The sequence below is a fragment of the Cucurbita pepo genome, chromosome 11 (genome assembly GCF_057944985.1).
Source record: "Cucurbita pepo subsp. pepo isolate OVF chromosome 11, ASM5794498v1, whole genome shotgun sequence".
Taxonomy (NCBI): Eukaryota; Viridiplantae; Streptophyta; class Magnoliopsida; order Cucurbitales; family Cucurbitaceae; genus Cucurbita; species Cucurbita pepo.
The window spans coordinates 17266335-17279133 of record NC_141808.1 but is presented as its reverse complement, the minus strand read 5'-3'; the positions used below and the strand labels follow the sequence as shown (position 1 = coordinate 17279133).

General features: G+C 38.1%; 3 protein-coding genes and 1 non-coding gene across 13 annotated transcripts; 3 read left to right on the top strand and 1 right to left on the bottom strand.

Annotated features, from left to right (window-relative positions):
• Nucleotides 1-1080: 1080 nt before the first annotated feature.
• On the top strand, nucleotides 1081-1152 carry TRNAH-GUG (transfer RNA histidin (anticodon GUG)). The gene has a single exon. It is a non-coding gene; the product is annotated as a tRNA-His (tRNA).
• Nucleotides 1153-1301: 149 nt separating this feature from the next.
• Nucleotides 1302-6576, top strand: LOC111805442 (protein Brevis radix-like 4). Of its 6 annotated transcripts, XR_015422823.1 has the most exons (9): nucleotides 1302-1453; nucleotides 1548-1683; nucleotides 1803-2007; nucleotides 2114-2493; nucleotides 4009-4144; nucleotides 4285-4685; nucleotides 4953-5087; nucleotides 5963-6208; nucleotides 6298-6576. XR_015422823.1 is itself a non-coding variant. In XM_023690549.2 (7 exons), exons 3-7 carry the CDS (start codon nucleotides 1885-1887, stop codon nucleotides 5029-5031), a joined length of 1119 nt encoding a protein of 372 aa, XP_023546317.2. In that variant the 5' UTR covers nucleotides 1302-1453; nucleotides 1548-1683; nucleotides 1803-1884; the 3' UTR covers nucleotides 5032-5166. The 6 variants fall into 6 exon arrangements, 4 of the variants coding, with proteins under 4 accessions (XP_023546317.2, XP_086984184.1, XP_086984183.1 ...); XR_015422822.1 differs by having other exon boundaries at nucleotides 5963-6576; XM_023690549.2 differs by lacking the exons at nucleotides 5963-6208; nucleotides 6298-6576 and having other exon boundaries at nucleotides 4953-5166.
• Nucleotides 5452-12676, bottom strand: RPA1A (replication protein A 1A). Of its 5 annotated transcripts, none has more exons than XM_087128055.1 (5): nucleotides 12120-12676; nucleotides 7489-10353; nucleotides 7224-7359; nucleotides 6276-6353; nucleotides 5452-6142 (listed from the first exon to the last, which is right to left on the bottom strand). In XM_087128055.1, exons 1-2 carry the CDS (start codon nucleotides 12377-12379, stop codon nucleotides 8748-8750), a joined length of 1866 nt encoding a protein of 621 aa, XP_086984181.1. In that variant the 5' UTR covers nucleotides 12380-12676; the 3' UTR covers nucleotides 5452-6142; nucleotides 6276-6353; nucleotides 7224-7359; nucleotides 7489-8747. The 5 variants fall into 5 exon arrangements, with proteins under 5 accessions (XP_086984181.1, XP_086984182.1, XP_023546313.2 ...); XM_087128056.1 differs by lacking the exon at nucleotides 6276-6353 and having other exon boundaries at nucleotides 5452-5799; nucleotides 7489-7604; nucleotides 7693-10353; XM_023690545.2 differs by having other exon boundaries at nucleotides 5452-6353.
• On the top strand, nucleotides 8067-8617 carry LOC111805446 (uncharacterized). Its single transcript, XM_023690555.2, has one exon. It carries the CDS (start codon nucleotides 8067-8069, stop codon nucleotides 8433-8435), a length of 369 nt encoding a protein of 122 aa, XP_023546323.2. The 3' UTR covers nucleotides 8436-8617.
• Nucleotides 12677-12799: the final 123 nt, after the last annotated feature.

Genomic DNA, 12799 nt, shown 5'->3' with positions numbered 1-12799 from the left:
GCAAAATAATAATAATAATTTAGTAATGCTTATTAATCCTATCCAAACACCCATTCACGATGGTGCTTAACCTTAGTTCGGTAATGATAATTTATTACCATTTAAAAAATCTAATTATAATTAGCAATATAAAATGTTTAATTATTTAATTTTGATAGATTTAACTATTGTTTCTGTCCATTTAACAGGATTCTCTCCACTGGTATGATATTAACCACCTTAACTTTCATGGCTTTGCTTTAGACCTTATTCCAATAGATCATATCTGCACATAGTAAAATAATTCAGTGATTTCCTGATTTGTTACCAAATCTATGATTTCGCAATGATTTACTTTACCATAAATCAAAGAAATATATGATTTCCTGCTTTGTTATAGATTTACTTGTTTCTTTGTTACCATAAATGAAAGAGAATCTATGATTTCAAACATATGATTTGTTACAATGTAATTTTCATTATATACATATATAAATACATGGGGTCGTGACCCATATAGGTCTTAGTACCATTCAACCTGAACTTTCATCCAACAATATGGTGATTAATTTATATTTATGCAAAATTTTATTTTATTAAAATTAATAAATTTATGAATATTAAATAAATAAATAAATAAACTAAAAATTGATTTTTAATTTTTTTAAAAATTTGACTTAATTAGGGGATTTATTTTATTTTTTGAGCTCCAACTGTTTTCAAATGGCTATGATCTTTAGCACTCATGAGTGGACAGCATTTTCTTCCCTTCCACCTAAATTAATGTTGAAATGACGGATTTGGACACGTGGCATATGCCCTTTTGATACCCTTTATTGTAAAACGCCACCTGAGAAATTTAAAAAAAAAAAAAAAAAAAATGTCAATAGCTTTAAGAATTTGTTAGGCAGCAATTATTGGGCACCAACCATGAATTTATTCTACACTACATTTTATTAGCTTAAACCCTTAAACAAATTTATCCTCTTTTTATTAATTTAATATTTACTTTTGTTCTCAATCTAGATATTATTCGATTCAACCTAGTTGCTTTTTTGAAATTAAATAATATAGTTGTATATTCCACCTCCTTGCAACAAAGTGGCTGTAGTTTAGTGGTGAGAATTCCACGTTGTGGCCGTGGAGACCTGGGCTCGAATCCCAGCAGCCACACTTTTTTTAATTTTTTGAGGAAATAAAAGGAAATGGACCCGAGGCCCAAATGAGACGAAGAAATGGGCTGGGCTTAGGTCTGGATTCGGTCGTGGAACTTGAAACATAAAGACCGCGCAACAGCAACCGGTATGTAGCCGGTAGCCGGTAGCAGGTAAGGAGAAAGGGAAATCGCACAGTTGGTGAAATGAAAATTGAAGACATGCCATAATTATTGCAATTGCCCGGCAACCAGCAATTTGTTTGACGCTCTCCTTTCACTTCCCGCCGGAGTATGCGCCATTTCCTCTCCGATCACACGGTTTCTGTACCTTTCTTTTTCTCTATTTTCGTTCCATTATTAGACCTCGCGAGGTTGTCATTTTCATTTCCATTTCCCTTTCCATTTTTTACAGGAATCGCTGGAGCTTAGTCTATGGTTGGATTGAATCAGTCTGAGGGTGAACAGCGGCGCTGTCTTGTTTTCATCGCGTCAAAACTGTACCAGAACAACCGATTCCTAATTTTTCAGGAGAAACTAAGGATTCAAGAGTGAGAATCTGCGCTTTGCTAGTCTTAGTCTTAGTCTTCTTCCCTTTGTTCTTGATCGACTTCTATATTTTTTAAGTTCATTTTTAGAATTTGTTTTTAAGCAAAATTTGGCTTATCAGCGTCCGAAAGCGAGGGCAGCGATTTGACATTTACTTCGCTGCTTGAAATTGGGCTGCTGGAGAAGTACTGTAAGAGGTGAAAATGCTGACATGCATAGTTCGTTCTAAGAAACTCGGAGATGGCTCCTTGACTCAAATTGAAGAATCGGACTCCGTCAATGGACCTGGGAATAAGCAACAATCTGTCAAATCTCTGACAGGTCAGGTACTTCGAGATCAAACTCCTTTTCTCCTAGTTATCAATTTCTTGTTCTCATGACTGGAATGAGGGAATTTAATGTTCATGTTCATTGTTGGTTTATTCTTTTTAGCTCAAAGACATGGCGTTAAAAGCCTCCGGATCGTACCGAACTTGCAACCCTTGCGCAGGGCCGATACCGCAGAGTCGACTCAAGAACTGCAGCTCACAGTCAGATGCCGACTCAGAGCGGTTCAAGTGGGCTTACAAGCGATCCGGGAGCTTGAGCTCGACGAAAACGAGAACATGGGGCAAGGAGATGGAAGCGAGGCTGAAGGGGATTTCAAGCGGAGAAGGAACCCCCAATTCACTGAGTGGGCGCCGAGTTGACCCAGTTGTGTACGTCGAGGAGAGCGAACCAAAGGAGTGGGTGGCGCAGGTGGAACCCGGTGTGTTAATCACATTCGTTTCACTTCCTCGAGGAGGGAATGATCTGAAACGGATACGTTTCAGGTACGCTCTACACAGAATAACATCGACGGTACAAATTCTTTTGGTTTCTTTTTAACAAGTTACTTTGCGGTTTGGTTTGACTTTAATGATATAGCAGATGTGAATAAGGATGTGCGGTGGGGCTTCATAATCACCTCCCCACCATCTTTTTCGACTTCTTAATTAGCAATAGAAGCGGCCCTCTTAGTGGGTCATTTACTGGGAGTTGGGGACGTGCTTGGATCTTATTTCCATTACTTTTCAGTTCATTTTTTTATGGTTTATTTGCCCTTCTGGAATTTCTTTGGCTTTGTGCGTCACCAGAGCTTATTTTTGGTTGGAAGAGGCGAGGAAGAATATATTTAAAACAAAGAAAGGTTGAAACAGAGGGTTGGAGTAATCTCCTTTGGAATTGTGGGGTCTGATTTTTTCTCAGTAAAGATCACGCCTTCTCATGAAAAGCAATGAAGAAAAAGTCCAAAAGTAAAACTCAATTGTGACGTGGGAGTGGTGGGTGGGGGCAAATTTGATTGTGGTGGGGAAACTTTATTCCCAGAATTGTCGTCGTGTCGGGGAATTCTCTTCCTCTTCTCTTTCTTTTCAAGAATTCTTCACGCCTACCCTGATTCTCCTGGATTTGTCTTCTGCTAATCGAGTTAAATACTGGCTTACCCACAGCCCAAGCAAAATTGAACACCAAACAAGGTTATTCTTCATCTCCACCAATTTAAATATCTCTTCTATCCTATTGGTCTCATCCATAACCCTCTTGTGATATCCCACGTTGGTTGGGGAGGAGAACGAAAGACCCCTTATAAGGTGGTACGCGTTTTAAAGACTTGAGGAGAAGCTCGAAAGGAAAAACCTAAAAAGGACAATATCTGCCAGCGGTGGGCCTAGGTCATTACACCTTTAGATTGACTTTATCTAAGCTACGTGACACCAATTAGACGAGATCCTATCATAATATCTCGGTCTGTTAGCCTAATAAAGAAAAGTTCGAGGGGTTTGGATCTAGTGGTTAATAGGCCTTGGGCACAGAGTCAATATTTGATACCACCAGAACTACTTTATTCAAAGCATTAAAGTTTCTCCTTGCTTTTTTCTTTTTTCTTTTATATTATTTAATTTTTGACCAAATTGGCTCCTATTAAGAATTTTCATGATTAGCAACACTAGGGTGAAACTAAAAGGTCATTGTATGTGACGAGAACAATATTCTTTGCTAGGTCCATTGCTGTGAAAATGTTTTATCTTTGGTAATCCATATCTCTTGTTAATTATGAGTGAGAACAAGAGAGGAAGACAAAATTTTTAGTTCCATATGTATAGTGTGATATCTGATCTCTATGACCGTGACATGTATAGCAATTTCTTTCAATATTGTGTGTTATAGGTTAAAGTACTCCCCACTACAACCCCCTTTTATCCATGTATACTCCATCAAAAAAGTACCCCCTATTATCCATGTAGTGGGGAGTACTTTTTTATGTAGAGTTTGATTGTTGTTTTTGTTTTCGTATCCATCTTGATTAGTCGAGACGTATTCAATAAATGGCAAGCTCAAAGATGGTGGGCAGAGAACTATGATAGAGTTATGGAACTATACAATGTTCAGAGGTTCAACCGGCAAGCCTTTCCTCTTCCAACCCCACCGAGATCCGAGGATGAGGTAAGCTTATAGCTCAGTGGCAACGCTTGGAAGACTGATAGCATTTTGAAATTATACAAAAATGATAGTTGTGTGCAATATAATGTTTGTGTTGTGTATACTGTATCATATTGATGAGGCCCCCCTCTCCCCTGAAACAGCAAAGCTCAAAAATAGAATCTGTGGAACACAGCCCTGTAACACCTCCACTAACTGCAGAACGCTTGCCTCGCAATCTCCACCGTCCCATTGGAGCGGGTGTGAGTTATTCATCCCCAGATTCACTTGAATATCAGCCAATGCAGTATCGGCAGTACCAAGATTCAGGTCTGACCTCCACTCCTAAACTCTCTAGCATCAGTTGTGCAAAGACAGAAACATCTTCCATTGATGCATCCATGAGAAGCAGTTCATCAAGGGATGCAGATCGTTCAGGAGAACTATCCATCAGTAATGCTAGTGATCTTGAGTCTGAATGGGTCGAACAAGACGAGGCAGGGGTTTATATTACAATTAGAGCTTTGCCTGGCGGCAAAAGGGAACTCAGAAGAGTCAGATTCAGGTACTAAACATTCTGCATCATCTTGATTTCAATTTATTTAACGTACGTAGCTTTCAGAAATTTTCTAGAGCTTGCCATTGCTACAAATGAGAATCTTGTTATCCCCTATCACTAACCAAGTTCATATATTTCCAAGGTTGACTAACATAATGAAAATTGAAGTTAACATTCGTCTAGAATTCTATCATAAGATTAGTTGATACTTGACAATGCCACCCACTATTGACAGCTCTGTTGACCTTGTTCTGTCATCTTTGAATGTTGCAGCCGGGAAAAATTTGGGGAGATGCATGCTAGATTGTGGTGGGAAGAAAATCGAGCCAGAATACACGAGCAATACTTGTAAGAGAATTAGTGCAAAAAATCTGGCAACGTGCGCTTTTCTAAAGTCCGAAAGAAGTGGTACTTTTTCAAAATTTATGATCATTGCCATACTAGTAAGAAGTCTCCCTTATAGAGATCTTTCCAGTGCTGTTAGTGTTGGCATCCTATGATGTTTGGGGGTATACATATACATGCGAAACCAAGTCGCGTGTAGTTTTCACAATATGTGGATGTTAGATTTTAATTTTTTAATAGCTTTTTTCCCCTCTGTCTTACATTTTGGTTGAAGAGGCATTGCCTCTATGTATTGTAGTATGGTGGATGTAAAACTTTAATTCCTCATGTGTCAATATCAATGGAAGAGATTAAGATGTGCGGGCTTCCTCCCTCTCTAATTCACAAGTGTAGAGAACCTGTTATTTGTTAGCAATAGAGATGTCTATTTATGGGCAGAAACGGGACTTTTATTTAAACTAAAGAGAACTACAGAAGATTAGTTTAGAAGTCACACCACTATTTAGATTCTTCTACAAGGACTGGATCAATAGAATCAATGGGTTGCAGGAGAGGGATGAATGAAAAACTGCGTTAGACAAATAGTTCAAAAGAAAATGCTAAAGTTGAGCTGAGACTCGAGAGGGTCTATCCGGTTCTAACCACAGGGAGTGAGTGTGCTTGGTGATTGAAATTACCTGCCCAACTTGTTGATTTTAAAACTTACAGAAGTGTCTCTGAAGCAAGGAAGGGCTGCAAAATCATGGCTATGGTCAAGCATTTCCCCGATGAATTCCTGCCAAAAGAGAAGTCAGGGAGGAAAGTAATGGAAGTTAAGTAACATAAAGGAAGATGGTGGCACTGGCTTCTAAGTCAGGATCTTCTTTAGGGGAGCCTTCTGTTTACTGATTTTAATGTGTGCTTTGGTTAATTGTTTGAGTTTGATTGGCTTTTTACAGGTTTGAAACAAGGGAAAATGACAAAACAGGGGAAACTCAAATTCAACTGGTTGCCTTCGCAGACAGGCTACTATTCCACCAAGAATGCTTTGTCCTGCTTTTGATAATCATAGAATACACAATGATTTCAGGTATGGAAAACTTCCCATCTGAACAAACAAATCTGGTTTATGTTGGGCACTGCAGAAAGAGAAACTGGAAGGATCAGCAGAGGAGACAATGATGCAGAAGAAATGAAAAGAAGAGGTAATTGGGGAGACAGGTAGTGAGTTAAAATAATTGGAGGAACAGGCAAAGATTGCAAAAACTAAACCGTGAAGATTTTTGTGGTACAGAAGAACTGAAGGTTGATATGTAGTTTTGGAGTGGACAGTGAAGAAGAGGGTGAAATCTGTGGAAGACAAATGTTAGTGGAGACTGAAGAGTGTTTGTTTCTCAACAACCGACATGGAAGGATTCTCAGACAATGAGGAAGATTGTAGTATGCAAAATTGGCACAAAACAAGCTATTTCATATGACAATGCCATTGCCTGTAATGAGTAATGGAAAGCTGTAGACAGGCAGGAAACTTAACCCTTTGTCTTGGGCGTAGGGTGCATTTTTGGTCACCTCATTTAAGTTTCTAATAGTAAAGCCATTTAAGTCTTCCCTAAAAAGGAATTTTTTTTAAAAATAAACTCATTTGGATGGAAATCCCTACTCACTTGTTTAAAAAAATTGGTTCAATTATGAAAGTCTTGAACTTGATACAATTAATAGTTTAGAGTTGTAATTGATTCAACAGATAAAATTTAGGGGTATAAATCATTTTTCTTTCATTTCTATATACCAATTTCAAAATAAACAAAGAACAATAATTTTTTTAATTTAAAAAAAAAAAAAAAAAAAACCAGGATCGATCTGTTGCTTTTTAATGTGTTTTCTTCAACTATTTTAAAATCTGTTTTTACTTAATAATTATTTTCTTAAATTTGTTTTCTACATAAATACATAAAAGACTTTAAGAAACACTTTTCAGAATTCAAAATAATGAATGATTTTGTACTATGGGTTTGCAGTTAGTTGGAAACTATTTTATTTGAGAGATTTCTTAATCAATCAAAGAAGAAAAAACAATATAGAAATAGTTATTTTTGCGCGAACTTTTAGTTTATTAAAATTAAGAAGGTTATGAAGATTTTTACACTTTTTAGATTAAAATTAGTGCAAATTAATGAAAATTGAATCGGTAGGAGATATTGGGCTAGTTTAGATTCTGACCTCATGTCTTGGAGGCATAAGCGTAAATGGGCCCAAGTCCACTTGAGAGAATACTAGTCCAGGTCCAAATTGTAGATTAACCCATCTAATTGAATGAAAATTGGAGTGTATGTATACCCAAAACCGGAGTGCCAAACTGAAAAACAGACAAAAATAGAAACGTATTATGTTTAGCCAAACTATACCATCAACATGGCTTCTAAATTACACTACAACTGCCCATTTTTGGTGGATCTCTAATCCAAAAAAAAACCGTAGTAGTTACCAATTGCCGTCTTTAACTTTTTTGCAGTTGGATTCATCGAAGTCTGTAATGTACCACAGCCAGCAACACGGCTATAAAAATAGCAGCTACCCCAGAGTTAGATAACCATCAAGTTCCTGTGTTAAATGGGCAAGTATAACAGTCAAATTGTAGTGCAGAATCCTTAATTAACCAAGAATACCAAATTTTCCAACTAAATAATACCACCACAATGATTGAGAAAATATAACAATAGTTCGAATAATATTTCGATATTGCAGCAACATCCTCCAAACAAATCCTGAAAGGTCATTGGGCCAACAAGATAATGTTATCTTCAGTTTCAAGTCCAAAACTTGCCACGTCGGACAGGACACCTTCAATTTGGACCGCTCACTGGGTCAAGCTTCCACCACCACCTCTATCTATCTTCCCTCAATATCCTAAAATCAAGTCAGGAGAGAGAGAGAGAGAGAGAGAGAGAGAGAGAGAGAGAGAGAGAGAGAGAGAGAGAGAGAGAGAGAGAGAGAGAGAGAGAGAGAGAGAGCTTAGTAAAAGCTTCAATCAAGATTGACTGAGAAGAGGCAAGACAGAACCCAATGGCTTCAACTTCCGCAGTTTCAATGGCTATGCCAATTACTACTGCGACCCAGAAGAGAGCAAGGAGCACCGACGCCTTCGCTAAGGCATTGCCTTTGAGGCCTTCCAACAAGCCAACCGCTTCATCAAACTCCAGAGCCAAGTTCCAAGTGCGGGCTTCTTTGAAGGAGAAGGCAGTTGCTGGACTCGCTGCTACTGCACTGACGGCCTCCATGGTGCTTCCTGAGGTGGCTGAAGCTGCTGGGCCTGGAGTTAGTCCCTCTCTAAAGAATTTCTTGCTCAGCATTGCCGCCGGTGGAGTAGTCGTCGCTGCTATCTTGGGTGCGATTATCGGCGTTTCCAATTTCGATCCGGTCAAGCGTACCTGAGCTGAGGAGGATGACATTCCACCAATTCTGTTCTCATTTTCCTTTCTTCATAACGCCGTCGTCCCATGATGTTCCATTGTCTGTAGTGGTTGTTTCTGTGTTTTGTGTGTAATATGCGGCTCCTGCCGTAAATCACCAGAAACTGTGATATATATTGAATGTAAAGTACCTATTTGCTCAAACCATCACTTTCGCTTTGCCTGAATACATTTTATTCTACGAATGTCTGAAAAAAAAGAACATATGTTCGTCCTCCAAGAGTAAAATAATTCTGGACAGAATTATATCGCCTAATCGGCAAGAAATAATTTGTTACCTCTTTGAAAGCAAATCCAACATATATTTGCTTTCTGAAGAATAGTTTACCCGATCTGCCTTAACTACAGTATTTTTCACTCTCTGTTCATCCCCGTACATCTCCTCCTTGATTTTGAGTCTAAACAGAAATTGATCGAAAATTTTACTTCTGATTATTTCACCAAACTTGACATCATCCTGCTGTTCATACTTCAACATGTACAACTCCTTGGCTGAGACACCCAGAATCTCTTCACCAGTTTCCTGGAAGGCGGTCACCCATGTCAATCCAGTATGGTCTTGGATTTGGGCTTGGAGAAGATACCTGTAATCGCAATCCTCAAATTCTTGATTGCACCGGTCACACAGCCACTTTGAGTTTCCTGATCTAGTCACCTTCTTGTTGCATTGTCGATCTCCAATCATTAATGGACATGCTGTGTAGCAGAAGGAATCTGTTTTAATAAACGATATTGTTGCTTTCACGGTTATCCAATCTGGCTTATCAGATCTGCCAAGTCCTTCATCTTTTATCTGAGATACAGACTTTCGAATCTCATTCTTGGCAGATCCTGACATAATTTCTTTAGAAATAGACAGAGAAGTAGTATTCTTCCCCCCACCATCGTACCAGTCTCTCAAGATGAGAGCCTCAGAAAGATCTGGATTTACGAAAAGCTGTGTAGAAGAAATTGTCCCAATGGATTTCCCAGTGAAATCACTTACTTTCCCAGACTTCACAGCCAAAACTGGCGAGAGGCCCGAGTTAATTATTTCTTGCAGATTTTGACCTTCTTTGTTGCAAAAATCTCCCCACAGTGTCAGCTCGACACTCCTGCCAGACGCATCCTTCAAATTCAGAACTCTTCTTTGAGTTTCCATACCATTTTTCCTCAAAACAGGAATTGATGGATTGATGGATGTTACAATACCAATAACATCCAGAATAGAGTTGGTTTCAGCATTTTCAATTTCACTGATAGGTCTAAAAGAAAACTGCTGTCTTGGTATGGTATCATCTTCATCTGGACAATGTTCCACAGTGGAAGATGCCTCCAAGAAAACCTCCCATTCATTGTTTAGGTGATTGAAATCCTTCCGCGCAGGTTTTAGGCTACCTTTAGAAATCAAGTAAACTTTACCAACTTCTATGACCTCGTAGAATCGATCAACAACAGCATTGAAGCAGGTCACACGTATCTCTCCTCCATCAGAATCAAGGAGGTCAAAAGAGAAAACTTTTCCATCACCTTTGGCATTATTATAGCGACGGAGATCACCCTTTGCAGTAACTCTTGCCTTTATAGCCCATCGTCCCTGATAAGGATTCAACGCAGCTATGGGAATTACACGGGCTGGTGCCTCATTCTTAATGATTGCACCATGATTTTTATAATTTGGAGGTGGCTGATACGGAGGTTGAACTGTAGCTTGGAAGCTCTGCACATTATTAACTGGATTTCTGGCACTCACAAGACGATTACCAACCTTGGCAGGTTGCTCTAAATTTCCAGATGGCATTGCCTTTTGTGCAAAATTCTCTGATTGAGCAGATGATTTTGGATTCCCAATTATCTCACTGTCCAATATAATAGTTTCCAGGCTGAGCACAACAATAACCCTGCATAGAAAGATAGTAGAGAAATCAGTATTGGCTCTAGTTACAGCAATTCAAGTCGGAAGTAGAGTTAACTCAAAAGGGAAAAACCTTCCCTGCTCAATTATAACATCCATCCTACTGTGAAGAATTTACAAGTCATCTAGTTTACAAAGCTACGGTCTGCATAGAATGGGAAGTAAGATACCATAATTAACATGATCACGAAGACATACCCACAAAGCAACATTATTTGAACAGCTGACCTAACAATAGTTCCTTCTATCTCATGTCATGACGTGTACACATACTCAGCTTATAACAAGAATATGAGAGACTGGAACGAGACCCAAACCAAACAATTCAAATGGACAATTAGTCGGTCATAAAAAGTCAATAACCTTGGACAGTAATTCATGCATGCACCTGGCATTTCAAAACAAGCAGATAAACTGACAATAAGACATTTTTCCCACGATTTGTTCATGTACACAGATTTTAATGAGACAAAAGGAGAAAACGGCAATCTATCGCATTAAACCACTTGTGTAAAAATATAATAACTCAAATGGACATTCAATCCATGATTTAAGTTTAATGAACCATATCGACCATAGAAAGTAATTCATGTATGCACAAAACATTCAGACAAGCATGTAAACTAACAACAGGATCCTTTTTCTCTTCATGATTTGTTCATATACACAGATTTTAACAAGAATACAAGCAAATAATGACAATCTAAAGATACTTAAAACTTGTGTACAGACCTGAAACAAGTTATGTAAGACTTATAATTCAAATGGACGATCAATCAACGAGTAAGATTAATATTTAATAAACTGTATCAATCATAAACAGTAAATCATGCATGCACCGAACGTTTCATTATCTCAAATATGCATATAAACTGACAATAAAACCTTCTTTTCCCATGATGTGTTCATATAAACAGATTTTAACAAGAACAAAAGGAGCAAAAAGCAACCTAAATGGCACCAAAAAAAACTTCTGTACAAACCTAACAATTCAAATGGACAATTAATAAACAATTAAAATTTAATAACTGTATCAATTTTAGACAGTATTCTAACATCCACCTAACTTCAAACAGGTATGTAAACTGATGAAAGAATATTTTATACCGTGATGTGTTCATATACACAGATTTTAACAGGAACAAAAAGAGAGAACAATCTTTCAACGCTAAACCACTTGTGTAGAGACCTAACAGTTCGAATGGACAACTGATTATGATTAAAATTTAATAAACTCTATCAACCTTAGACAGTAATTCATGCATGCATTGAACATTTCAAACAAGCATATAAACAGACAATAGAAAATTTTCTCCCACGATGTGTTCATGTACACAGATTTTAACAACAGAAGAGAGCAGCAGTCTATCGGCACCAAGCCACTTAATAATTTAAATGAACAATTAATGCATGATTAAAATTTAATACACTAGTATCAACTTTAGACGGTAATTCATACATACACCAATCATTTCAAACAAGCATACAAACTGTTTTCTATAAGATATTTCAACGCAGAGCAAAATAACCATTTCTCCGTTTCAACTATGCATCACTAAATGATTTATCTCAAAACTTCAAATGCGCACCTAGTTTTCTAAACTTGCATCACGTTGTCCGAGAAGGCCAGTAAGCCAATGAAAAATGAATAATGACACCACATACGGCTAGATTTTTTCAGAATATAATTATAATAATCCATCACGATGAAAAAAAAATAATAATTAATGAAGTACGAGGGAGAGAACGGACTTGCGGCTCTTAATGGGACTGCAAACATAATCGATCAACTGGATAACTGATCCTTTCTTGACTCGTCCAGTCTTAATAATATCATTGAGCTGAGTTGCGAGCATAGCCTGCTCGGTAGAAACAGCATCGGAGATCAAGAGGCTGTACCTCTCCTGCGTATTACCGATCAGCTTGATATCTAGGACCTGCACCAGGGGCTTGGAATTAACGTCACCAGCGACAATTGCAGAGATTGCATTCGGCGTGAGATGCACCGGCATGATGCAGATGCGACCGCAAGAGAGCTCGGGAATGAATCGTGAAAATAAAGTAAACGATTACAAAGAAACTGATGAAAACCCTAGGAAAATGGAAGAGAAAGTAAGATTGAGAAGCAATGCGAGTGGAATTGAAGTTCAAGAAAAGAACTGGGAGAATGAAATGGCCGTGGTGAAGCAAAGCAAACGGAAATGGAGCTTAATTACAAAGAAAATTCAGAGTCTTAACACCAACGGCGAACAAATGAAGACGATAATCTCCCGTCCTCGGTCGAAACTCTTCGAGATTTAGCGGGACGTCAGTTTATATACGCGCGGGGATCTGATGGCGGTTTCTTTTTCTTTTTTTCTTTCTTTTTTTTTTCCTCGACGTACAAAATTACCAAAATACCCTCCAACTTGTCTGATAGATTTGAAATAAAA